The sequence below is a fragment of the Fusarium proliferatum genome (genome assembly GCF_900067095.1).
Source record: "Fusarium proliferatum ET1 genome assembly, contig: FPRO_scaffold007, whole genome shotgun sequence".
Taxonomy (NCBI): Eukaryota; Fungi; Ascomycota; class Sordariomycetes; order Hypocreales; family Nectriaceae; genus Fusarium; species Fusarium proliferatum.
The window spans coordinates 1,012,411-1,035,007 of NW_022194796.1; the positions used below are offsets into that span (position 1 = coordinate 1,012,411).

Here is a 22,597-nt window from a genome sequence, read left to right on the forward strand (position 1 = left end):
ATGCAACTCATCGGCCCACGCAAGGGCCAGGGAAAGACCTGTAAGTGTTGAGTTATGACGCAAACCCGGCCTGTATGAGTTACCTCAAATAGGATTGCAGATATCCAAGGCAGCCCCGTCACTTCAGAAACTTGAAACTGGTCCAGTAATTGATATTGTGTATCTCAAAATGGATCTGTAGCTCTAACCAAGATTCCGGTAAAGATTGAGGCTGGAATCTCCGGGTACCCAGCAGAGCCGCGTCCACAACTCTAACTTGATGCCCCATGTCCTAGCATGACGTTTAAGTGGACTCGGCCGAGCCAAGTACCAACCATTTCAGTAACATAACAGCATCTCCTGCTTCACCAACTCTCGAGGTCTTCAGATCAACATAGCTTCGCGAATTGTCGTTTACCTAAAAACCATACAACTACGAACGATGTGGCCATGGAATGAATGTTCCATCGTCACGCTCTGCCCCATGAGACCGTCAGGTACCCAGTCTGCCAGTCTACTGACCGCCCTTGGAGTAACTCCGGTTCACAAAGCGATCGACGATTTGGTGATAATCGAGATCCGGGTGGACTGTTCAGATATGATCGAGATTGGGCCTTCTATTAGCCAAGCCTCGTAGGTATGTTGCTTAACATACATACGACGTCCATATATGGTAACTTTGCTGTGATTCTGACGTATAACACCCGTCACGATATAGCACAACAGTGGGAATTCCATACAGATCTATCTGCTGCCCTATGATGAATGGGGTTTTTTTTCTACCACCTACCTAACCTTAGCTTGGTCCAATACCTTCGACCCTGGTTATCTGAGATATGCAATGAGTTGGTTACCCTACATGATGACTTTCCAATCTGAATTAGCAACCATGAGGTAGGAGACAGGAGACAAGAGACAAAATAGCTGCTATGTTATTGATTGGCTTCAACCTAATGGTTTAATATCTTGCCCGTCGTTAAGTTGTGCTTTCTCGAGCATCTTTATTATGAAGTAAGATGCAAAGACACCCTCTTACATCCTTTGTGGATTGCAATACAGCACACAATTCCGGGACTCAGGTGCAAAGGCCGCCGATCGATGAGCAATGAAAACAGCGCTCCCTACGATACTGGCTTACAAGATACAGAGTTGATTATACAATACATATTTTATTTAAGGGGCACAGGTAGTCACGATGTATTTGTAGTTAGATCTGTATATCCAGTGGCAGGCATAGAACACACTGCCGAGACGGTTATGACATGTTGTCTTGAACCATTAACTAGTAGATAGATCTTCAGTGGTAGGGCTGAGGTACGCCACATCCTTATTCTCGGGTTGTTTCCTACCACAATTCACACCAGCTACTCCCCATTGGTCAACTCAGCCATAACCATCAAATCGCCGAGTCCTCCAAATAACAACCTCGTTATACCACGCCGAGCCCAAGACAACACATTCGCCATCAATATCCACGCAGACACCAGTACCAGCTATTTTCCCAATAATCCATAGAGCTAGAGGGATGCACTGACAGCCCCCTATCAGTGGCCCATGAGGCATCATTGCTGCCAACGACACCGTAAAGCACGAGTTACCATACAGTTTTAACCTGAATATGAGAATAAATCGCAGCAAGATTGTATCATCAGAGTACACACAAAATTGCGACTAGAAACGTCTGTTCCCCGTCTCCATCGCAGCCTTGGCTGAATCATTATATCCACCTAACACAACAAAGTATGTCCGACTTTACGGCCCTTCCGCAGCATAATACAAACCAACAGCTTGAAATCCTCTGTTGCACTCAGAAAATGTGAAAATAATTAGCCACCAGCACATGGGAACACTAGGAAGATCCTCCTCCCAATGGGCACAATCCTAATACCTCAATGGGTGTCCATGATTTGATGATACCTGATCTCACCACATTGTAACCATTTCAAGCATCTCACGAAAACTTTCGCTGAGTGGCCAAGGCGACTAATATTAACGATTGCGACCGCTCGATTCATCAGGCATTTACGTGGATGCATGGATTAATTACTTTCAACGGCCAACCTCTGACGAAATCGCGTCCAACATCACCCCTTTTTTACCTCCGTTAAATGCCGTCCAACGACTATACGCATCAAAATCGCAGAAGAGGCTGTCTTACAGGACAGGTTCATGCCATGGATGGTGTTTACCACCCGTCGTTGCCACCAATGCTGTGGTTGCTGTAGCCATCACCACCTCCCTCGGCACCAGCGTTGGACCATCCACCGTCCCCGTCACCAGCAACGCCAAACCCGTCAGCCTCATCGACAGGAGGGACCTTGCATCGAACTTTGGTGTGGCCGTACTCCTGACAGTTGGAGCACTGAACTTTAGTCCCTGGACACTGGTCAGTCACAATTATGACAATAAGCAACGCAAGTGACTCACAATCCTTCGGCTCAGGGCACTCCCTGCTGAAATGTCCTTGCTTCTCACAGTTGCGGCAAGTCACAGTCGACATGTCGCGAGGTTGGTCACAGTCTTTCGAGATATGGCCCTCCTGACCACAGTTGCGGCAAGCACGGTTGCCACCACCTTGAGGACAATCTTTGGCAAAGTGACCCACTACAGTCGTTAGAACAATTCCAGTGAAAAGGTATCATATAGACTCACTCTCGTTGCACTTGCGGCATTCGACATTGGCGGGATTGGGTGGCTCCTCACAGTCAGCAGCCCGATGACCAGATTTGCTAGTGCTGTCAGTTCACAGTTCCAGATTCTTTGCCCAAAGCTTACCCGCAATTCTTGCAAGCATTCTTGTCCACACGGGGCTCCGGGCCTAATGGATTAGTATCATGTTCAGTTGACGGACTATCAATATGTTGACTCACAGTCTCTGACGCGGTGGCCATCCGCACCGCAGTTGAAGCAAGAGATCTTGACCGCATCAGTACGTTCCGTCTTCTCCTGACTACAAAACTTGGAGATATGTCCAAGTTCCTTGCAGTTCAGGCAAAGAGGAACACCTCGATCCACGACTTCGCCAGCATCGTCCAAACGAGAGAGAAGCTCATCCCGACTCTTGGGCCATCCTTCAAGCTCGCGAGGACGATCTGCCTGCTCGACAAAGCGATAAGAAATGGTGTATTTCTTGTCGATATGGCCCTGCAAATCCATGTTGGTGAACACTTGGACGAGAGTTCGCTCAGTCGGAATGAGCCAGAGGCCAATGCTTTGATGGATCAAGGCTTCCTGGAGCTGGCGGTAGGTGATGTCACCATCCACGGCCTTTATGTACTCCTGTACCGCCTCCTTCGCGTCGTCAACATCTCGGTCAATGACGGCCTGTTTGATCTTGTTCCAGGCGTCATCCGCGCTGACATCAGCAATGTGGTCGCGGTTAATCTTGCGAGGCTTTTCGCAATTCTTGCGCATGTGGCCTGGATGTATGAGCCTAGAGTATCACGCAGCAATGGATGGAACTGACCTTCATCACCACAGTTCTCACAGATCATGGGGGGCTTATCGGGACACTCCTTGATCATATGACCAGGCTGCTTACAGAAGCGGCAGGTCATCTCCTGAGGGTTGGGACACTCGGCACGGCGGTGACTGAACTTGTTAGATGTTGTGGTCCCCCAGAAAGTTGGTTCTTACCCAGTCTCGCCACAGCCGAAACACTTGTCATCACCAGCGGGCTGTTCGCCTACAAAATCATTGGCATCGTCAAAACCATTGTTACCGAAGCCAGCGTTGTTGGTGGATGCGTTCCTATAAAGGTCAATATATCGAGTTCCAGAAAAACACAATCGAGAGCACATACGCAGCTTGGCCACCACTGGTCCAGTTCTCTTGCTCAAAAGTGTTCGGATCGGCCGAACCGCCCTGGTCGTTGTTCCAGTCCGACATGATGGAAGTAGATCGTCGGCTCGAGTCTAAACGCGGTTGCTGCTATATGTGAGCAGAGATGAAATGAGTGTTTAGTAATGACAAATGAAGAAGGGAATGAAGTAATAAAGGCTCCCTGGCTTCCGAGAAGGGAGAAAATAACTCTGGAAACAGATGCCAATAGCAAGCAACTGAAAATATGATATGAGATGAGAAGGAGAACGCAGAAAAGTGGCAGACGTGTACTGCGAAATGTGGAATAGCCAAAGCCAAGCAGCAGAACTTCTAACGGCGGTTCCACGACAACAGGGAATTTCGAGGAATAGAAGACATATGAGATGAGATAAAAAGCCGAGCTTTTACGTACCTCGAGGATTGAGTATTGCCTGATTACTACCAACAGAAGCGTTGACCGGCAAAGACAACAGCAAGTGTTTCTCCGCACGAGGGCACTCGGAGTTGGAAAGAGTAGAAATAAAGCAGAGCCTTATCTTAGAGATGACTCTCAAAGGCAAGCGTAAGGATCCTGTGCCTTCTTGTGCCGATGAGAGATGTTGAGGAATGCAAGTGTGGTTGAGGAAGGAGAAGAGGAAGAGAAGAGGAAGAGAAGAGGGAGGAGAAAGAAATTTAAGAAAGAGCAGGATGGAAGGAGGCAGTGAATCACTGTTGCCTGGGGCAAGAATTTATCAGAAACACATACGCGTTTGTTTATTCCACGATTCGGTGAAATCAAGAAGGAGAGATAAAATATAACGGTCACTGACAGCTGCACAGCACTGGCAATCACTTGGCTGCAGGAAAAGCATTAAAGCACCGGAATATTGCAGACCTTGGAATACGTTAGACTATTGATACGAGAATACCTTAGAAGAATGGCAGGAGAAGAGCATTGCAATGGTGATAATATAAAAATTGTTCTCTTGTCAATATAACATTACCTAGTAAGGTAGTTAGATCCTACTCGCAATGTGTCACTCATATGGTTTATAGAAATCGAGTGAGATCTAGAGAAATACCAGCGACACACAAACACTGATCGACTAATACTACTAAAGGAAAGTCGAGTTGCCTGTTTGCTGTTCTAATATAAAATCAAAGGCTAGAAATCAAGACATTGTCACACCCAGATTGTGTAACACGAGATCAAATCAAGTTACATATTCAACCAATAAATCGTCACCAACGACCTAGATAGGTACTGTACGGGACTGAAAAATAGATACCAGAACGCTTCGATTACCTACGAAAGATCAGGCGAGAATTGCGCTGTATCAAAATTGTTGTGCAACACCAATCAGTCACTTTAAGCCTCACAATTTTGAGGGGGGATAACTTCATAAGCACTCCAACGTTTAATACCCCAGAAAAAGACTCCCCGCAATTCCACGATCAATGGGAGGCCACGAAGGCTGTAGGCCATAAACTGAGGGCCGGGATCGCGGCTCCCGTGCCCGTGCCATCCGCTCACGAGATTGAGCCTAAGAGCACAAGTGATAGACAACCTATGGTAATGGCGCATATCGAAACCAAACAGCAATCGTACTGTCCGGGATTGGTCCGACATCGCCCACCGCCCGTTCCCGACCCGTACTGCAATATCTACGGTAGGTGGTTCCGAGCCGTTGTCTCCCCCACCTGGTTCGGATTACCAATGATCATATGTCAGCTACCTAAGGTGCCGTACCCATTGCTCAGGACAGTTCAGGTACCTAAATTGAAGTGCGGAAGAAAAGAAGAGCTCGAAACCAACAGGGATAAGGCCAAGTCGTATGGTTTGACGGCTAATTCTTAGCCATCCAAAGACCACAAATTTCTTGCATCTCCGGGAAATGCAAACGGAAACACCAAACACCAATTCTTAGAGGTTACTTCGTTATCAACTTATCAGCGACAACTGATTGTGACTGCATGATTGCAAAGCCATTCCCAATATGATGGGCTCTCTCTCATAGTAACATTTTAATTCGGCAGAAGTACTCGGCGTCTCCGCAGTCGGAATAAGGGCCCTTCGAAGAAGCCAAAAGCCCCCCCCGCCGTGGAAAAGCAGAAAAATGACCCCGCAACTCTGATATCAAATGCAGTACCGTTCATCTGATAGTCAGCCCACACGGTACAACCCCTCGTATGCTAGGGGATGTTGCACAGTTCATATTGGCTGTGCACGGTACTACCGTTCTTTGACTAATCCAGATACCAGCGACCGCCGAGTCAAAAAGTCTGGGTCTAACATCACCTTGAAGATCTTAAAAAACGGCCTGTCCCTCAATCTTTCCCTACTTCTTGTTTCCCATCTACCTCGTTGATTTTTCCTTTCTGCTGTCTATTCACTCGCCATGGCGCCCGCGACCCTCATGATCGATCCCAGTGACGACTTCATCATGCCTGTCACGAAGTCTGTCCAATCCTCGCCACCCAAGCGAACCCTTCTTTTGGCGCCTCCTTCTCTTGCCTCCAATTCCGACGCCCTCACATCTGTCCTCGCCGATTATGATCGCTCCTTCACAGATCTTCAGATGCTTGACCGTCTCTCCTTGGGATTGGTCACATTACCTCCTTCCACCTACGACCTCGTCTTGGTCCTATCCGATGCCTCTTCTATGCTGGGCGAATCCCTCGCCTTGATGAACCGAACTGTCCTTGGTCCTCTCGCCGAGTCCCTCAAGCCTAGCGGTCGCCTACAGTCTCAAGATGGCAACAGCCTGGAGGAGTCCACTTTGTCAAAGGAAGCGGTTTTGGCCGGGTTGATATCATCGCGGGGTGGTTTTGAGAAACCCGACTACGGTGAGAATGACGGAGCCATTACTCTGAAGTTTGGCAAGAAGAAATCCCAGCCCGGTCCTCTCGCAGATGGCTCTGTTCCTCTGAACCTGAAGAGGAAGCCTGCTGAGGCGAAACCGAAACCGGCGGCCCCCGCCGGCGTCGGCTTCATCGATCTTGAAGACGACCTTGAGGACGACGATCTAATTGATGAGGATACTCTCATGACTGAAGCGGATCTCGCGAGACCTATCAGTATCCGTAGGTAACCCCTGCAAGTGCTTTCATAATCGAATGCGATCCTGACAACGTACTAGCTGCCGAATGTCAACCCAAGGCTGGCAAACGTCGTCGGGCCTGCAAGGACTGCACATGTGGCTTGGCCGAACGTCTTGCTGCCGAAGACGCCGACAAACGTGCAACCGCTGACAAGAAACTCGAGAGCATTAAGCTGGCAACAGACGACCTGGCTGAGATCGACTTCACCGTGCAAGGTAAGGTCGGCTCATGCGGCAACTGTTCTCTTGGCGACGCTTTCCGTTGTGATGGATGTCCTTATATTGGCCTTCCTCCCTTCAAACCAGGTGAAGAAGTTCGCCTGCTCAATAACGATGTGCAACTCTAAACTTTGACTTCTACAATCTTTCTTTTTTTTTATGGGCAACGATGGCGCAGCACTGCAGGCGTAAATATCAGCTTTACTTGATAGGTGGATTGTTTGTTTTGGAACACGGAGCACGATGCACAGGCTACAAGTCACACGAGGATCTCGGGGCAAGGTTTCACGGGAGGGCTCAGATCTAGATAGGAGTTTGTCGGCGTAGGATTACCAACTTAGATGATGACAAAATTGATTCGATTCGCGATATGAATGCGGAAAACGCCAGACCTCCCAATTGTGACAGAACCAACCACTTTATGCAAAAGAACCAGGGCGCCAGCTAAATTATACAACCAAAAGAACCTTATCCAGGTGGAAACGAGGCCCATTCATGACTTTGGCTTTCCATTATTCGACGTACTTGGTGACAAACTTTTCGCTACTGTCATGATTCGCTGGAAACCTAGCACTGTTGCTAGTTCCCGGTGTTGTTACATGCAAATCGTCCAGTTCGCTTTCATCAAAAGCCGCCGACTCAAGATCACCAGGCTGCGACTTGGCTCGGTGGCCGTTGGATCGGCTGGAAAGATCATGATCAGCCAAAGCAGAATAGGCAGCACCCCTGCGACGTTCACGCCAGATCCAGTATCCCCAAACGATGACACCAATGATGACGATGACGAGAACAATTTCGCCAGACTTGTAGTATGCTGCCCACTTGGCCTCGTCCAACTGCTTTTGGTGTTCCTCGTCGGCGGTCTTAGTACTGTTCTTGGCATCGCCAACGCTAGTCTTTGGCCCCTTCTCGCCATCAATGCGACTGTCAGCAGGGTCGCCACCCACTCTGCTGATATCAACGCCCATGAAGCGATCCAGCATATCTCGGCTTCGTCGTGGAAGGTCAAAAGGAACCATGTGGGAAGAGTTATAGACAAGAACATATGTCAAGTTCCGGGCCTCTTGCCAGAAACCAGCTGTCTCGTCCTCAAAAGTCCAGTCACGCCGCGGGGCCCAGTTACCTGGTGTTACTTCGAAACCCTTCCCACCATTCCACTCCATCTTGCTAATCATGTTTTCGGTTCCAATGTGGTTGCAAATGAGATCTTCAGCTCCAGAGAAGAGCATGATAGGGACTTCCTTAAGGAGAGCGGGCAGGAGATCAACCGAAGGTTTAGACTTCCTTGCGTTGAAGGCACCTCCAACAGCACCGTTACACTCGGTCCAACCGACAGATTTCTTAATACCATCGACATGAAGGGCTTTCGTAACCTCCGGCTTTCTCAGGTAAGGAGTTAGGTGCACCAGATCCGGAGGCCAGTTCATGCCACAGCTAGGGTATGAATCTTTCAGTCGTACATCATACATGTTGACGCATGCATTATCGCCGTCACCGTTCTTGGTCAGTCTGAGCATGTTTGACAAGATAGCTTCGCATTCGCCGTAGTCAACATGGCCAACATCCGAGGCCATCATTCTTTGACAATTGCGCAGGTCGCCTTGCAGTTGCTTGTGCTCGTCGGAGTCCTTCTTGATCAGACCCTTCTGAATGGCAAATGTAATGTAAGCCGGATACTGTTCGATTGGGTCGATCCATCCATTGCCGATCAATAGTCCTTTCAGGTTCCATGCGGTTGCAGGATTCTTCATATTGCGATCGAGGATAGCCCTGGCGATGTATGGGATATGCTGTCCGGCGTAGGACTCGCCTGCGATGTATATCTGCGTTGTTCTTAGCAAATTGAAAAGCTCAAAAGGAAGAGGTTGCTCACATCATCGCGATCGTACTGGGGAAAGAGAGCGAACCACTTCTCAAGGAATTTGACAAATTGATCCGCCATTTCCTTAAGTTCGTGTATATAGTTATTGGTGTCGACCGAGCTGAAGCCGGTGCCTACAGGGTTATCGACGAAGAGCAGGTTGGCGAATTCGTTCCACGAGCCATTGTTGTAGACCAGATGGTCTTGATCCTTGAGCCGATAGGGGCCAATTTCCATCATGGAGCCATCTTCTGAACTGCAGCCTGGTCCACCATTGATCCAAATAACAGTCCGTTGTCTATCGGCGATATGTTGATTCTCAAAATGCCAAAAGAACAAGTTCCCATGCGTATCTGGGGTGACTTCGATATGACTAAAAGGCACGCGGATGCGTCAGTAAGCCTGGAGCAAAGGGAGGAAACAGTTTGTCTAACCCAGCGTGCATCTTGACATCGGGCCCATCGGTAGGTAACCCCGGAAGGTCGCGAACATAGTAGTCGGCAGCTGCAGCTTTTGTTGCGGTCGCATCGCCTACGGCGATGGCTAGAGTTGGTGCGAGGCAGAAGGAGACCAGGGCGGCCCATCGTCTCGGGGACGGAATCATGAATTTGAGAACCATGATGAAGTTGCGGACGCAGGACGCCGCGGGTAATGTTAAAAGAACACAGAAAGGAAGGGCGGTTACTTATAAGACGACGGAATGTGAAGATTAAAAAGACAAAGAATTGGAGGCCCTCCTCGTCGACGACATGGAAAGCAATAAGAGTTGTCGTTGGAATGAAGGTGCCTTGGTTGATAAAGGGACAATCCAGCCAGTACTTAGGACCTTCGTTAGTCCAGGAGAGATGAGGTGGCCCCTCGGGACCCCGGGACGGGCTCTAGTGGGGGCGATGCTGTAGCTTCCGTACTGTCGCTGGTCGCAGCTGTGGCTTGGCGCATTAATTCTGGTTGCAGGTGGATAAGGTAGGGAGTTAATTCCTCCGGGCAAGGGTCCACTGGGCATTTGCCTCTAATTTGGACTACCTACTCCTTTGGCATCCATAGGTACCACGCATTTTCTTCTTCTTCTTTTTATTTTGTTTTACTCCGACGCAATCCATGATACATAGCTTTCAACTTCTTTATGCCGGTTCGTGTTGGTCGGCGTGTTCATGCTTGTCTTTTAATATCGTGGCGCTGTCAACTTTGCTCCTACTGGTAGTCAATAAGAAATAGCTTCGTGGACGTCGGACATAACAGCACCAATAAAGTGACACGGTACTAACGTCAGTAAAACGGTATGCATTATCAGTAAATCAACTGCATGCCCTCCAATGATCGATCACCACTGGCTCATTCTGTTGTTTTTATTTCCCGACATTCTTCCACATTTATGGTCAAGTTCGAAATCAATAAGAAGTAGCGATATTCAATATTGGAAAGGCGAGAGGAATGGATTAAAAATCTTGGTGCATCTACAGAATACAGATGATCACTATTGCTTCAGGCTATCTATGAACTAACTTTCAAGCTAGTAGACAGATGGATAAGGTCCCTTAGGTAGTGAGTTTCAAAACCCTCTCCAACTAAACCAATCAGATTCTCCACCACATTCACTTTTGTAAAGTCTCATATTCAAGGTGCAACTCTGAACGTCAATCAATATCAGAAAACATCAATCAATAGCCTAAGCTTTTAGTATTTACCACCATCATTTGCCTAGTGTACGCGCCACTGACCTTTGCTCAGAATTGCCCCCTCGCCAGAGAACAAAGAAGAAATGGCAGCCTCTGGGAAGACTTTTATTGTTGAGCATCTCGACCCAGAGCTAGGCCCTTGGTCCGAACTCGAATATCTGGCCATTGCACGCGAGACACAAGCGACTCATGGTTCTTTCATCCTCTCCAGTTTGCCTTCTGCGTTCCAGGTTCCAACAGACCTGGCCAGCAACCCCGCCTTCACTGCCGAGCAGCGTGGTGTTGAGGAACTCTACGCCGCCAACAAGTCGCGAGTTTGCCTGCTAGATCCATCAGCCGCCAAGGATCTCTCTCCTGAGGATGGTGAGAACTTTGATGCCTTCTTGTTTGGAGGCATTCTCGGTACGTAAAAAGCATGATGAACGGCAGGCGTACTGTTACTAACGTTTCATGTTTGTGTGACAGGCGACGACCCTCCCCGAGGTTTGTGGCTCTCACAACATATTGTCTTTTGATGCATTTTGACCAGAGATCTTAGACCGTACTTCAGAGCTTCGAAAGAAGGGCTTTGAAGGTCGCAGACTCGGCCCCAAGCAGATGACAACAGATACGGCCGTCCGGGTTACTCGTATTGTTGTTCAAGACAAGGGTTCGTTATCCGCCTATTGGGCCCCTGTAGCTCGGAAGCTTATGATAAACACCAGTGCCACTTGATCAGGTGCCCTATCTGGACTTCCCTGAGCTCAAATTCAACGAACACGAGAGCACTGAGATGCCCTTTCGATATGTACAAGGTGAAGACGGCAAGCCTATCATGCCCAAGGTTTGTGGACCCGCTTAACCATACTCATCAGAACCTAACAGTCTACTCTAGGGCATGGTCGAATTGATCCAAAAAGATGCTGACAAGGCCGTGGATGATCTCTTTTAAACAAATCAAAATAAACCATGCTATCCACTGTCTGAACACAGTTGCTGGATATAAGACTTGACTATTCTTTGCCATCGCCAGGGGCTACCTAAACATCGCTTCGACAAGTATCATTCTTCATAACAATGCAGTTGTACTGTCAACCCTATACTTGTATATTGAATTGCTAGCCAGATAAATATGTTTACATGCGGGTGAAGATAGCAATAAGACTCAATATCTAGCCTATGAACCACGTGCATCACTTTGGGACAGTTTTGAGTTTTCGTTCGCAGTTCACAATCACCTAACAGTCCCAGGTTCTTCCTGCTCCTGCCTGCTACCTATTTAGTTCTCAAATACATAATAGTTCATCAGTTCTTTGCTCGCTTCCAAAAGTGCCCGTTTACAGCAAACACCTTTATATGGGCGTTGGCTTTGCGCCATAACAGTCTATTTTGGCAAACTGAACGAATGAAGAACAGAGCAAACACAAAAATAATTTGATGCAATTGCCAGGTTTTATGGCAAGGTTTTTGGATGGTGTCAAGTTCCCTCTGAACCGTTCTCATGCTCTGCTCGGTTCAAGCGAGTGAGATAGTTAGGTCTTCCTTCACGAAAATGTCAATGCAAATAAGCGGAGATGCAACAAACGCGATTGTTTTATTGTCACTTCAGGCTACCAACCTGCGTTGATACGCCGACCAATTACTAACAGATCCAAGTGGCTCAATACTAATACTAAACCGAGAGCATGATTCTATTTACCGGTTCCAAATCTAGATCATTGCTCGATGTGCGATTTCCTCAATGGCGACGGCTCTTCTCGCAAAGTGTGACTCGAAAGTCCCCAGACCCGCTGCGCATTCTCTTCTGCGGATCCGATGAGTTCAGTTGCGCATCTCTGAAAGCTCTCCACGAAGAGCATCGTCACAATAAGAACCTTGTAGAGTCGTTGGATGTTATGGTTTTGCCACCACGACGCATGGGAAGAGGTTTCAAAACACTGAGAGAAGGTATGTCAAATCTATGAGAAAACCACGATGTTGAACTTATATACCGATTTAGTACCTTGTAAGTTACTTGCAGAAAACTTGAGATTGAATATTCACCAGCGCAAAACCTTCACAGGATGGGATGTAAGTTTGCGTGCTTCCTGCTGAGCACTTCCTGGGAACTCTGTGGCTAAAAACAGTAGCTCCCTGAAGGAACAAATCTTGTGATAGCAGTGTCCTTCGGACTGTTCGTCCCGCCCAGGATCTTAACTTCGGCCAAATACGGTGGACTCAACGTGCATCCTTCTCTGCTACCTGAGTAAGTCTCATGACGCATGCTTCCGCCAGATACCTAAACAAAAGTAGTCTTCGTGGGCCTGCTCCGATCCACCATGCGATTCTCCAAGGATATGACTACACGGGAATCTCATTGCAAACACTAGACCACAGAATCTTCGATCATGGAACTATCCTGTCTCAAACCTCTCGTCCTGGAATATCGATACCTCCAGACTGTACCGTCCAAGAACTGACGAGCCTCCTAGCACCAATTGGGGCGCAAATGTTAATTCAAGGTCTGCGAGATGGAGTCTATGTGCCGCTTCGCCAGAATACAGAATGGAGAGCAGAAGAGCTGAGCGACGAGCAGCTCGTACACGCGCCCAAGCTCACAAAGGCTGATGGACGTATAAAATGGACTCAGTGGACAGGGGACGACATTGTGCGAAGGATACGAGTTCTTGGGTCTGTATGGACTCATGCTGTCAACAAGAAGGGTGATAAAAAGCGTTTGATTTTCCAAGATGTCGAGACCATATCCTCAAAGGATATCGGGAACCATGGAGCAAAAGTCCGCCTCCTTGAAGACACTGGGGTTGTCCTGGAGACTCTGGTTTGGGATCAAGGCGATGGAAGTTGTGCCATACGCACTCTGGACGATAGCGTAATTCGCGTGAAGAAGATTAAGGAGGAAGGGAAGTCGCAACGTGATGCAATGGCAGGACTGAGGGGCTACATCGCTGATGACTCAATCTAAGCCTATGCTTTGAGATCTATTATGTTTATCAACATTTAAGTCGGGCTTTTTGTCGTGTCATGAGGAAAGGTATGGTCATATCATGGTAGCATAAGTCGTTCAGTTTTCTCCGCCTATCCACTTTGTATGACACGTAGAGGGTATTGTTCAACTCCTAGTTCCTGTCCAACCACTATATCAAGTCTCAACGACTCATGCAAGTCTTGTCCGAATCCATTCTGCCCATTTGCAAAGATCTTCCATATATTCTAGCAGCTTTCCCAAATCTGCCCGCGTGAGTTCTTTGCCCTTCATTCTATTATCATCGCCACGAGGAATGACATTCTCCTCGACGACTTCCACAATTCCGTCCTCGAGTACCTTTAAGGTAATATTGGCAGTGGAATCTCGGAATGGGAAGACAACTTGAAGGTGTGGAATCGGATGTACCCACAGGGTAACGTCAAGCTTGACCTCCGGTGCAGCAGAGGCATGATCGTCAGTCACAGAAGCTGAGCTCATAAACTCAGCCAGCTCATCTCTGGTAGTCAGATTGGATTTCGGCACCGGCGATGCGTTGTTTCCTTGTTTGGGTAATCTCTCAACTTCGTTCGTCAGTGATCCAAAGCTGTTCTCTAGCAAAGTTGCGACAAAAGCATACTGTCGAAGCAGGGGGAGCATTTCGATGAGTTGCTGAGGATGAGAGAATGGAATTTCAGTCACCACTTGTGAATATATTTGCTTATAGATATACAATGTGTTCTGATGAGGCTTAACGATAGCTTCCTGATCTTTGTTGTAAATGCGGACATCACGGCTGCGAGAGATTGCCCGGAGCTCGCTAGGGTCCTGAGCACTTCCAGGGGGGATAGGGAAGAAAAGACTGTCAAAAGTTGGTGAGTACCCAAACAATGGGTTTGCGTTAACATTAGCGTATGAGTGCAGCCGGAGCCAGTCGTTCTGGGGCAGGATGACAGGAGGGTCAAATGTGGCGACGAACATGACCTGTGGCACCCTGGCGGTTGAGAGATCTGGCTGGAGCATCTCCATGCTAGCATCCTTGTTTTCTTCTGAGTGCGGAAGCACGACGTTATCAGGTTCCTGCCAGTCTAGATTAGGACGCTTAGGGTCCATCGAGGGCTCTGCCTTCACAACATCCTTAGAGATCCAGTCCTCGGAGACTCGAACAGGCATGTGCCCCATGCCTCCTGTTGAAGCACACCCAATAAGAAGAGACCAGACCGGTTCATGAGAAGACGCGAATGAAGCCAACTTGATGTTGGTTGGCTGTACGAGGCGAAGGGCCTTCCAGTACTGGAGTGCGAGGCCCACTCGGTCTTTTGAATGCATAACGGGGTAGCCATGTCGCGTGCACATCGCCATGGTAGACAGTTCACTGTCCGACTTGCCACCCATTCCGGGTTCATCACGAAGCCGACCAACATCCCATTTGTGAAGCCTTTCTAAGCTCACATAAATACCAGCCAATGCCTCATGACAGTCGAGACCAGGAATGATGCTAAGCTTATCAAGGACGGCTAGTCGCTCAAGATTGGCCGCAAACTTGTCAAGAGTTTTTGTCAGTGGGCTCTGGTTGGGGAGAAGTTGCAAGTCCCTCAAGAGAATTTCGCTTGCTCTGGTGACATGGTCGGTAACTGAACGAGCAGATTCCGGGAAGGCCAGGGATATATTCTCAACGATATTATTGTGCAGAGTGATTTCCAGCTGAATGGCTGAGCCCGCTATCACAAGAGTTCTTTGCTTTCGGCCGTCGGGTGCTGTATGATCCTCCGAAAGGCAGTCAAGTCCTATTCGCTGCGCCAGGCGCTCCAATCCTGCTTCGCCCACAAGTCCCTTCTTCTGCTGCACTGAATTAGCGACACGGCCGATCACATAGGGAACAATACGATTACATCCAAGGTGGCTATGATCGTTTCCAGCCGCTTCAACTTATCATCCTCACTCGCCAGAGCACCCAAAGAGCCCAGTCCACCAACACCGACATTATCGAGACCCATATCGAGCCCACTAGGAATTCCAAGGGCGCCCATTGCGGCAGCTGTGGAAGGGCTGTCGAAGTTGAGAGGAGCGCTGGAGGCGTGCGCCATCAAGGTTGATGCGGCGGGCGACTTCTTGAATTGTTGAGGGGATGATCGTGGCCCCCTGGGCGAAAAGACAACATGGGCGGGATTGGAGAAGGGAGTTGATACAGGAGGAGTCGCGGCGGCGAGTTGCGAGGGGGTCCGGCCCTGCTGCGAAGCATGCTTTGCGGCTGTTGGTGTCGCCATCGCGAAAGTGATGATGCCCTCTCGTGAGGGCGCGAATAGAGTTGTATCTCTAATGTGAGGAGGATGTGAAATGCGGCGTGTCAACAGGAAAGTCACACTCTCAGCAATGACTTCAAGACGTGGCAAGAATCTGGGGATTAATAACAGGTCGCTCTGGTTCGGCTCGAAATGTTTGGAGCTCCAGGTTGAAAGCAACAAAGAATGGATCCAATAGGTGAAGAGCTCTGGCCGTACCTGAGTTGGAGTCCGGCCCCACCGAAGCCGAGCCGATAGTGGAGGAAAAGTCGAGCTACAATTGAATATGAAATGTAGATAGCCCAACCCAGTGGATCATTTCCTTGACATTGAATTCTTCACTTCACCAACTCTGAGGACCACATCAACATGTCTGCCTCGGAAACCTACAGAGCAGCCCAATTAGCTGCGAAGGCTGAGCGTATAGCTACGAGTCATCTCAAAAATATAGAAATCGGGAAGCGCTCTATACGTCTCTTCGTCTCGCCCGCGCCAGTAAATTTTGCTGAGAGACGCTCTGTTCTGAGAGCGCTTGAACAATATGGACAAGTAGAGTTCTTCAAACTCATGCCGGCATGTCTGATTTCGAACTGTGCGGACACTAGCTGTTTTCGCTGACTATTCTGACTGTAGGGTCAAGGTTCTGCGTTCATATCGCTGATGAAAGAGAGTGAAGCTGCCACCAGAGCCGTCTCCTCAAGCCCAGTCAACATTACTGTTCCTTCATCCTGCAAGGAGCCAAGGTCCGTTGTGAAAGTAGACGGGCTAAAACCACATTTTGAAAAGCAGCCTTCGCAGTCTTCCAACGACACCAAATTTTTCATCGAAATAACTGAGTCTCCCGCATACAATCATAAGGGTAGCTCAAGCTCGTTTCTCGCGAGTGTCTGGCCAGACTTTGTCACAGAAAATAAGACTCTTGCTTCAAAAACTCTGCAACAGTCGCTCCCTAATAGTATCGCAGCCAGGGGCTTGAGCCAATGGGCCGTTGATTTCGGACGCGAACCAACAATGGATTCCAGAAAGATTGACAGAGTACAAACCCGCAATTGGGTTCCAACGAAGATAAAAACACCGCCTAGAGCGCCAATATCGCAGGCAGTGGGAGAATGGGAGCGTCGAAAACGTATGCAGCGCCGCCGGGAACCAAATTCAAAGGTGGATGAGCAAGAGACGCGTATCACTTCTGAAGACCAAGACATTTGAATCTCGGCTTCATTACCCAAGGCTTAGGCGGCACTTGCGCAACACATTTCTACGATTCTCCACCTTATTAACTCAGCCATGTTGACGATTCGCTTCTTTCTCTGCATAGCGCAGATCTTGACTAGTTATCGCAATATGCAGCGCACGACTGGGAGAAAAGATTACACATGCACCCAGACACAGCTATAAGTACACACTCAGTGCATGCAGAGACAGCTAAACACAGAACGGGGTTCACCGAGTAGTCTAACAATCGATTTCTCCTCCTCGTATTGATGCCTGGTAGTCACCACCTACTTTGCTGAACCACATTACAGTTCACACTAATAAGATAAGTGTGACGCTGATTGGGAAAAGAAACAAGCAGAGCTTCCAAACAAGGATCTTGGTATGATCTGACCCAGGTGGGTTAGTCTTGTCTGAAATGCAGGGTCAGAGGGCCAAGATTGATCTAAATCATCTAAATTGACACAAAAGAGACACCCGAATCAAGAAATTCGGGGCGGCCCACACCCCGGTAGATGAGCCACGATTCGGCCAAAGCCACCAACTCTACGTCACTACGTAGTAGAGACGGCTTCTTGCGACGAGGATGCTATACCACAATATAGCCTGTCTTGGCTTTGATCATGACGGATTTCGGCACACACGAGACCTGGAACAGGGCTTAGTGATGACGTCTCACGTAACGACACTGCACAATGTTGGTTCCTGGCATTGGCCCCATGAATCCATGACACGGGAACACTCATACGGCCGAGTGACTATATATCTAGGCCTGTTTCTCTCGGTTTCTTGACATTTATTTTCGTATTGTCTCACATCACTTCCAATCGGCAAGCGGTTTTGTTTCCTCTTAATAACTGCATAATTTCCTGCAATTTTTGAGTAGCAGACGCCCAACACTACCACTACTTCCAAACCACCATAACCATCAAAATGGGTCTGGGACGATTCATCCACCATATCGGTGCCTTTTTCCTCTTGGCAGCAACAGTCATGCTCATTGTAGTGAGCATTACAGCTCCTGTTGTCAATGACATAGCCCTCCTCAAGGTCAACTTGAACGGCAACTCTGGGGGAGGAAATGGTGTGAATTTTGGAACTTTTGGGTATTGTGTCACAAGAAGCAGTGGAAGGTAAGTTCATATCACTTGAACACACCGTGTCTGATTTCGTCTTCTAATATACCGCAGCGATAGTTGCACAAGCGCTCGCATTGGCTACGACCCTTCCAATGCTGTAGCCGGCACCAACTTCTCCAATGCTGGCTCGGACACTGCAAAGGCCTTGACATATGTCATGGTCCTGCATCCTATTGGTGCTGGACTTTGCTTCATTGCCTTCCTTCTGGCTCTCGGTGCCGGCATCTTTGGCTCCCTCATGTCCACGCTTGTTTCACTCCTGGCCTTCTTTGTTACTATCATTGCCCTGGCTTGTGACTTCGCTGGATTCTCCATTGTCAGACGACGTATCAATCGAGACACCTCCGCCAGTGCTCGCTGGTCTGTTGGTATCTGGCTCGTCCTTGCCGCAGCTATTCTCTGTCTCATCGGCACTATCACCGTCTTCGTTACCTGCTGTTCCGGCCGCCGTCGTCGCAACCGCGAGAACAAGAAGATGGCAGCCTACAACTCTTCTCCCACCCGCTACTAATTAATCACTTTACGTTTCGGTAGTGTTGTCATAGTCAATCACTTGCCGCCAGTCAGGGGAAGGGGGCGTAATAACGACATATGGATATAACAATGCCCTGACATGGTTTTCCAAATACGAGTTCATGAAGTGTGAATATCAACGGAGATGATATCAGCCTAAAATGTGTCACGAACGATTTTTATACATATTTTTTTGTCTTCATATTCATTTAGCCCTAATATATATAACCATATGCCATCCTGATCGTTCTCCAGTCGAGACAGTGCTACCACTAATCAAGAAGGCGGGAAACGTTGACGCCATCCCACAACGGCAGAAGAAAGGTCTCAAGTCGTGGGCTTTGCAGCGCCAAATCATTGAACTGTCTCACAGCTGAAACGTTCTTCAATTGATCGCCTTTGAGCTCGTCGTCACCCAGCGCTTTGTCGTCTGCAACCAACCCTCGGCGCAGCACATTATCCGAGACGATGAGAGCGCCTGGCCGAAGGATTCTGCTCGAGCTACCAGGCTCCGACAACTCGAGAAGTTGCTTCAAGTATCCCGGATAACCAGTCTTGTCTGCGTCGATGAAAACAAGATCATAGGGCTCCGTGGGGTTGAGTTTGGGTAAACTATTCGAGCATCAGTAATTTGGGGTATAAGATGATACAAATATGAATGGCTCACGACTCAGAAGCAGGGCCGACGATGATCTCAACATTATCGACTCCATTTGCTGCGAAAGCCTTCTTGGATAATTCAGCGTACTCAGGCTCGAACTCCAAGCCAGTCACAAGTCCACTCGGTCCCACAGCGTCAGCCCATACGAGGGCAGAGAAGCCAACATAGACACCGATTTCTAGAACTATTGGACGGTGATCAGCATTGCTCTCCTGGCTGATGACAAAAGCCTCAGGGAATCTAGTTCCATGTTAAGGTATCTTGACCTACCCCTTGTAGCACGAATAGATTTTGCAAGAAAGGTATTATATTGAGACTGAAAAACAGAGCTCATATAGTAAGAATCCTCCCTGTTGGCAGAGATATTCGCGTGGTAGTCACTTATGTACTTGGGTAACGAGGTCGAGTGTTGCTCTGCGTAGTCAGTGACTTTTTGGCCCAGCTGGGGCGATGCATAAAGAGGAATGCTGTTGTCTTTCATCTCGGCTTGATTGAAGGTAGAATGGTTTTCCGAAGGTCTTGTATATCAGAGGAAATAAATGAAGCCTGAAGGCGTGGTTTTATACCTTTGTCTTCGGTACTGTAGCTCGGAGATAAAACTGCCACGAAGGAGGGGGTTTCTGCCAGATGTACAGAGTGCAACGAGACTTCAAACTACAGCCAACCAGGAAATAGGCCAAGGTAACAGGAGCATGACTCAACGGTTTAGCAGCTTTTATATTATCTAGGTAGTTCATGGTATTTGAATGCCATGTCCCCAATAAAGATTATATGTCAGATTCTATAATTCCTACTATCGATGAGATGGTCAAAATCGTGCTTTTCCTTAAGGGGAATATGCCACAACTACCTTAGACTAGTAGTATAAGTCGCCATCTCCAAAGTTTCCAACAGATCCTGCCCCGCACTGTTAGGTAAGGGCATTGACGTCAGCTTGGAATGACAAAGCATCAGGTCGGCGGTATGCCTCTCGATCCGATCCTTACTCCGACCAAATTCCCGCTGGTAAACGGGCATTCAATGGGTGTGGTTCTCTTCATTATGTGAGAGAAGTGAAACAAAAGGAGGGGACGATCAATTGAAAGCTACTAGTTATCTATGAATCCAAAGATAATCTCAAAGGCCCTGTTCCAAAGATCTTGCGGGCATAACACCAATTTTTTTAAAACACCATCTTACCGCTTCCAACGTATCCCTTGCAGTGGTGCTTCGTTCAGCGCACTTTCATACAAGACTAGATTTGAAGCTCATAGAAGCATCATGCTGGCAACACCTGCAAAGACGGCGATGCCAACAGAGACGCGGTTGTAGGTGGCTCCGGACTTAGGCACTGTTACAGGAACTGAGGGAGCATTGCCGTACTTGCCCTCTTCAGGCTTGGCTCCTTCGGGCTGAGCAGGGGCAGGGACCGGAGCCGGAGCCGGAGCCGGTTGAACCTCTCCGGGCTTCTGCTCGGGCTGTTGGGGAGCTGGAGCAGGGATAGGGACAGGTTGAATCTCAGGCTTCTGCTCGGGGTGATGAGGAGCCGGGACGGGAGCAGGAGCAGGCTTCACTTCATGGTGAGGGACGGGAGCAGGGGCAGGGGCAGGCTTCACTTCATGGTGAGGAGCAGGAGCAGGAGCAGGAGCGGGAGCGGGAGCGGGAGCCTGATGGGGATGGCAACCCTTGGGCTTCGAACAAATGTTCTCCTTCTTAGGCTCGTCAACCTTGTGGTGCTGATGCTTGATCTTGTCACAGATGCTAGGCTGGCCATGGCGATGGACCTTGTCACAGATGTCCTCCTTCTTGGGCTCCTCCTTGGGGTGCTCATGCTTGGGCTTCTCCTTGGGGTACTCATGCTTGGGCTTCTCATCGTGATACTTTTCTTTCTCCTCTTTCTCCTCTTCAGACTTCTTCTCCTCAGGCTTCTTCTTGGGGTCCTCGATGACGATGACCTTAGGGCCCTCTTTATGAGGTTGTTCAATCTGGGGAGCTTCAGGCCGAGTAGCTTCAGGGGCCTTGGTCTCCTTAGGAACAATGACAGTCTTGTCTCCATGCGTGTATGTCTTTGCGTGAGGATCCTTCTCCTTTTTCTCCTCCTCCTTCTCCTCCTCTTTGGCCTTGGTTTCTTTGGGAGCATGCTTGGTGGTCTTCGCCACCTGTTCAGCAACCTCCTCGCCAGTGGCTCCAAGGGCTTTGCAGTGCCAGCAGCCAGGCTGTGCCCAGTTGCCATGGCATTCCTTACAAGGCTTACGAGAACACTTGTCACCGACACATCCAGGACTGAGAGTAGGTACGTGGGTTGTGTAAGAGGTGTGGAAGTGGACCTTTGGTTTATGGATATAGTCGTATTTCTCTCCATCAAGCGTGTAGGGGCCCTTTTGGAGGTGGCCTGAGTGATGGTGATGATATCCAGTAGTTTTTGTGGCAGGATCGTAAGTAGTATCAGGGGAGTATGAGGAGTGGCTGTGGTGGTGATGGCGGTTCCCTCCAGCCTGTGCAGCCTTGAGCTCAAGCTCATCCTCTTTCTTCTGCAGCTTCTCCTCCAGCTTCTTGGCCTGTTGCTCAGCTTTCTCTCCCTCCTTCTTTAATTTTCCAGCCTCAAGTTGACCCTTGTTCACCTCCACCTTAAAGACAGGATCGGCAGCGTTCTTGTGCTCATGCTTGGCAACATCAGCCTTGGACTCGCTCTGCCAGTCGAAACGGTTGGCCTGAGCGAGGCCGTTGACGAGGGCCATGAAGGCCAAAGCGTTGTATCTCATGCTTGATGTTGATATAATGCAATGTTTCGAAACAAAAAGTAAACGCAAAGGAGAGCGATGAACTTTCCTTGGAGTATGCTTTAATAACTAGGGAAGCTGGAGAACTCCAAGGAAGATGGAAGCAGCCGGGATCAGGTCCTTGATTTATACTTGGTATGCTGTCAATGGACTGTCCAAAGAGGGGAACTTGGGCTTTTTTGCTTGACTGCAAATATGACTCCGGAATACGACAGGAGAAGCCAATTGCCTAGGTGACGGAACGCCATGTCGCCGTGGAATCATCTCTGGGCTTGTCTCCTCGTACGATCAAGACTCCATGAGGCGGTAAGCACTCGTTTAGCTTGAAAACAGTCCAATGATTTGTTATTTGTGAGCATTCCCAGTCAACACGGAGGAGCCGATCGACATCCTGCCAGTGTGAGAGGCGGATCAATCGAAGGGTAATAGATGAGGAGCGGACATCGAGTGGAA

General features: G+C 48.7%; 11 protein-coding genes across 11 annotated transcripts; 5 read left to right on the forward strand and 6 right to left on the reverse strand.

The window, feature by feature from the left end:
* Positions 1 to 1,257: 1,257 nt before the first annotated feature.
* On the reverse strand, positions 1,258 to 1,542 carry FPRO_07876 (uncharacterized protein; the record flags this gene model as incomplete). The annotated part of the gene is made up of 2 exons (XM_031234020.1): positions 1,258 to 1,324; positions 1,415 to 1,542. The coding sequence occupies 2 exons, from the start codon at positions 1,540 to 1,542 to the stop codon at positions 1,258 to 1,260; spliced, it is 195 nt and encodes a 64-aa protein (XP_031083799.1).
* Positions 1,543 to 2,164: 622 nt separating this feature from the next.
* On the reverse strand, positions 2,165 to 3,867 carry FPRO_07875 (uncharacterized protein; the record flags this gene model as incomplete). Its single annotated transcript, XM_031234021.1, has 8 exons — positions 2,165 to 2,355; positions 2,407 to 2,583; positions 2,632 to 2,708; positions 2,755 to 2,797; positions 2,850 to 3,398; positions 3,446 to 3,570; positions 3,616 to 3,729; positions 3,782 to 3,867. 8 exons carry the CDS (start codon positions 3,865 to 3,867, stop codon positions 2,165 to 2,167), a joined length of 1,362 nt encoding a protein of 453 aa, XP_031083800.1.
* Positions 3,868 to 6,179: 2,312 nt separating this feature from the next.
* On the forward strand, positions 6,180 to 7,228 carry FPRO_07874 (putative Fe-S cluster assembly protein DRE2; the record flags this gene model as incomplete). The annotated part of the gene is made up of 2 exons (XM_031234022.1): positions 6,180 to 6,864; positions 6,921 to 7,228. 2 exons carry the CDS (start codon positions 6,180 to 6,182, stop codon positions 7,226 to 7,228), a joined length of 993 nt encoding a protein of 330 aa, XP_031083801.1.
* A 384-nt stretch (positions 7,229 to 7,612) lies between these two features.
* On the reverse strand, positions 7,613 to 9,580 carry FPRO_07873 (uncharacterized protein; the record flags this gene model as incomplete). The annotated part of the gene is made up of 3 exons (XM_031234023.1): positions 7,613 to 8,923; positions 8,974 to 9,334; positions 9,396 to 9,580. The coding sequence occupies 3 exons, from the start codon at positions 9,578 to 9,580 to the stop codon at positions 7,613 to 7,615; spliced, it is 1,857 nt and encodes a 618-aa protein (XP_031083802.1).
* Positions 9,581 to 10,720: 1,140 nt separating this feature from the next.
* On the forward strand, positions 10,721 to 11,568 carry FPRO_07872 (putative DUF431 domain protein; the record flags this gene model as incomplete). Its single annotated transcript, XM_031234024.1, has 5 exons — positions 10,721 to 11,039; positions 11,103 to 11,120; positions 11,176 to 11,286; positions 11,342 to 11,460; positions 11,512 to 11,568. 5 exons carry the CDS (start codon positions 10,721 to 10,723, stop codon positions 11,566 to 11,568), a joined length of 624 nt encoding a protein of 207 aa, XP_031083803.1.
* A 733-nt stretch (positions 11,569 to 12,301) lies between these two features.
* Positions 12,302 to 13,578, forward strand: FPRO_07871 (uncharacterized protein; the record flags this gene model as incomplete). Its single annotated transcript, XM_031234025.1, has 4 exons — positions 12,302 to 12,563; positions 12,616 to 12,686; positions 12,746 to 12,861; positions 12,909 to 13,578. The coding sequence occupies 4 exons, from the start codon at positions 12,302 to 12,304 to the stop codon at positions 13,576 to 13,578; spliced, it is 1,119 nt and encodes a 372-aa protein (XP_031083804.1).
* Positions 13,579 to 13,770: 192 nt separating this feature from the next.
* FPRO_07870 (uncharacterized protein) lies at positions 13,771 to 15,845 on the reverse strand (the record flags this gene model as incomplete). Its single annotated transcript, XM_031234026.1, has 2 exons — positions 13,771 to 15,420; positions 15,471 to 15,845. 2 exons carry the CDS (start codon positions 15,843 to 15,845, stop codon positions 13,771 to 13,773), a joined length of 2,025 nt encoding a protein of 674 aa, XP_031083805.1.
* Positions 15,846 to 16,229: 384 nt separating this feature from the next.
* On the forward strand, positions 16,230 to 17,066 carry FPRO_07869 (uncharacterized protein; the record flags this gene model as incomplete). The annotated part of the gene is made up of 2 exons (XM_031234028.1): positions 16,230 to 16,409; positions 16,494 to 17,066. The coding sequence occupies 2 exons, from the start codon at positions 16,230 to 16,232 to the stop codon at positions 17,064 to 17,066; spliced, it is 753 nt and encodes a 250-aa protein (XP_031083806.1).
* A 939-nt stretch (positions 17,067 to 18,005) lies between these two features.
* Positions 18,006 to 18,722, forward strand: FPRO_07868 (uncharacterized protein; the record flags this gene model as incomplete). The annotated part of the gene is made up of 2 exons (XM_031234029.1): positions 18,006 to 18,205; positions 18,263 to 18,722. 2 exons carry the CDS (start codon positions 18,006 to 18,008, stop codon positions 18,720 to 18,722), a joined length of 660 nt encoding a protein of 219 aa, XP_031083807.1.
* Positions 18,723 to 18,996: 274 nt separating this feature from the next.
* FPRO_07867 (uncharacterized protein) lies at positions 18,997 to 19,866 on the reverse strand (the record flags this gene model as incomplete). Its single annotated transcript, XM_031234030.1, has 3 exons — positions 18,997 to 19,336; positions 19,392 to 19,569; positions 19,656 to 19,866. 3 exons carry the CDS (start codon positions 19,864 to 19,866, stop codon positions 18,997 to 18,999), a joined length of 729 nt encoding a protein of 242 aa, XP_031083808.1.
* A 766-nt stretch (positions 19,867 to 20,632) lies between these two features.
* FPRO_07866 (uncharacterized protein) lies at positions 20,633 to 22,126 on the reverse strand (the record flags this gene model as incomplete). The annotated part of the gene is made up of 1 exon (XM_031234031.1): positions 20,633 to 22,126. The coding sequence occupies one exon, from the start codon at positions 22,124 to 22,126 to the stop codon at positions 20,633 to 20,635; it is 1,494 nt and encodes a 497-aa protein (XP_031083809.1).
* Between the last annotated feature and the right edge of the window lie 471 nt (positions 22,127 to 22,597).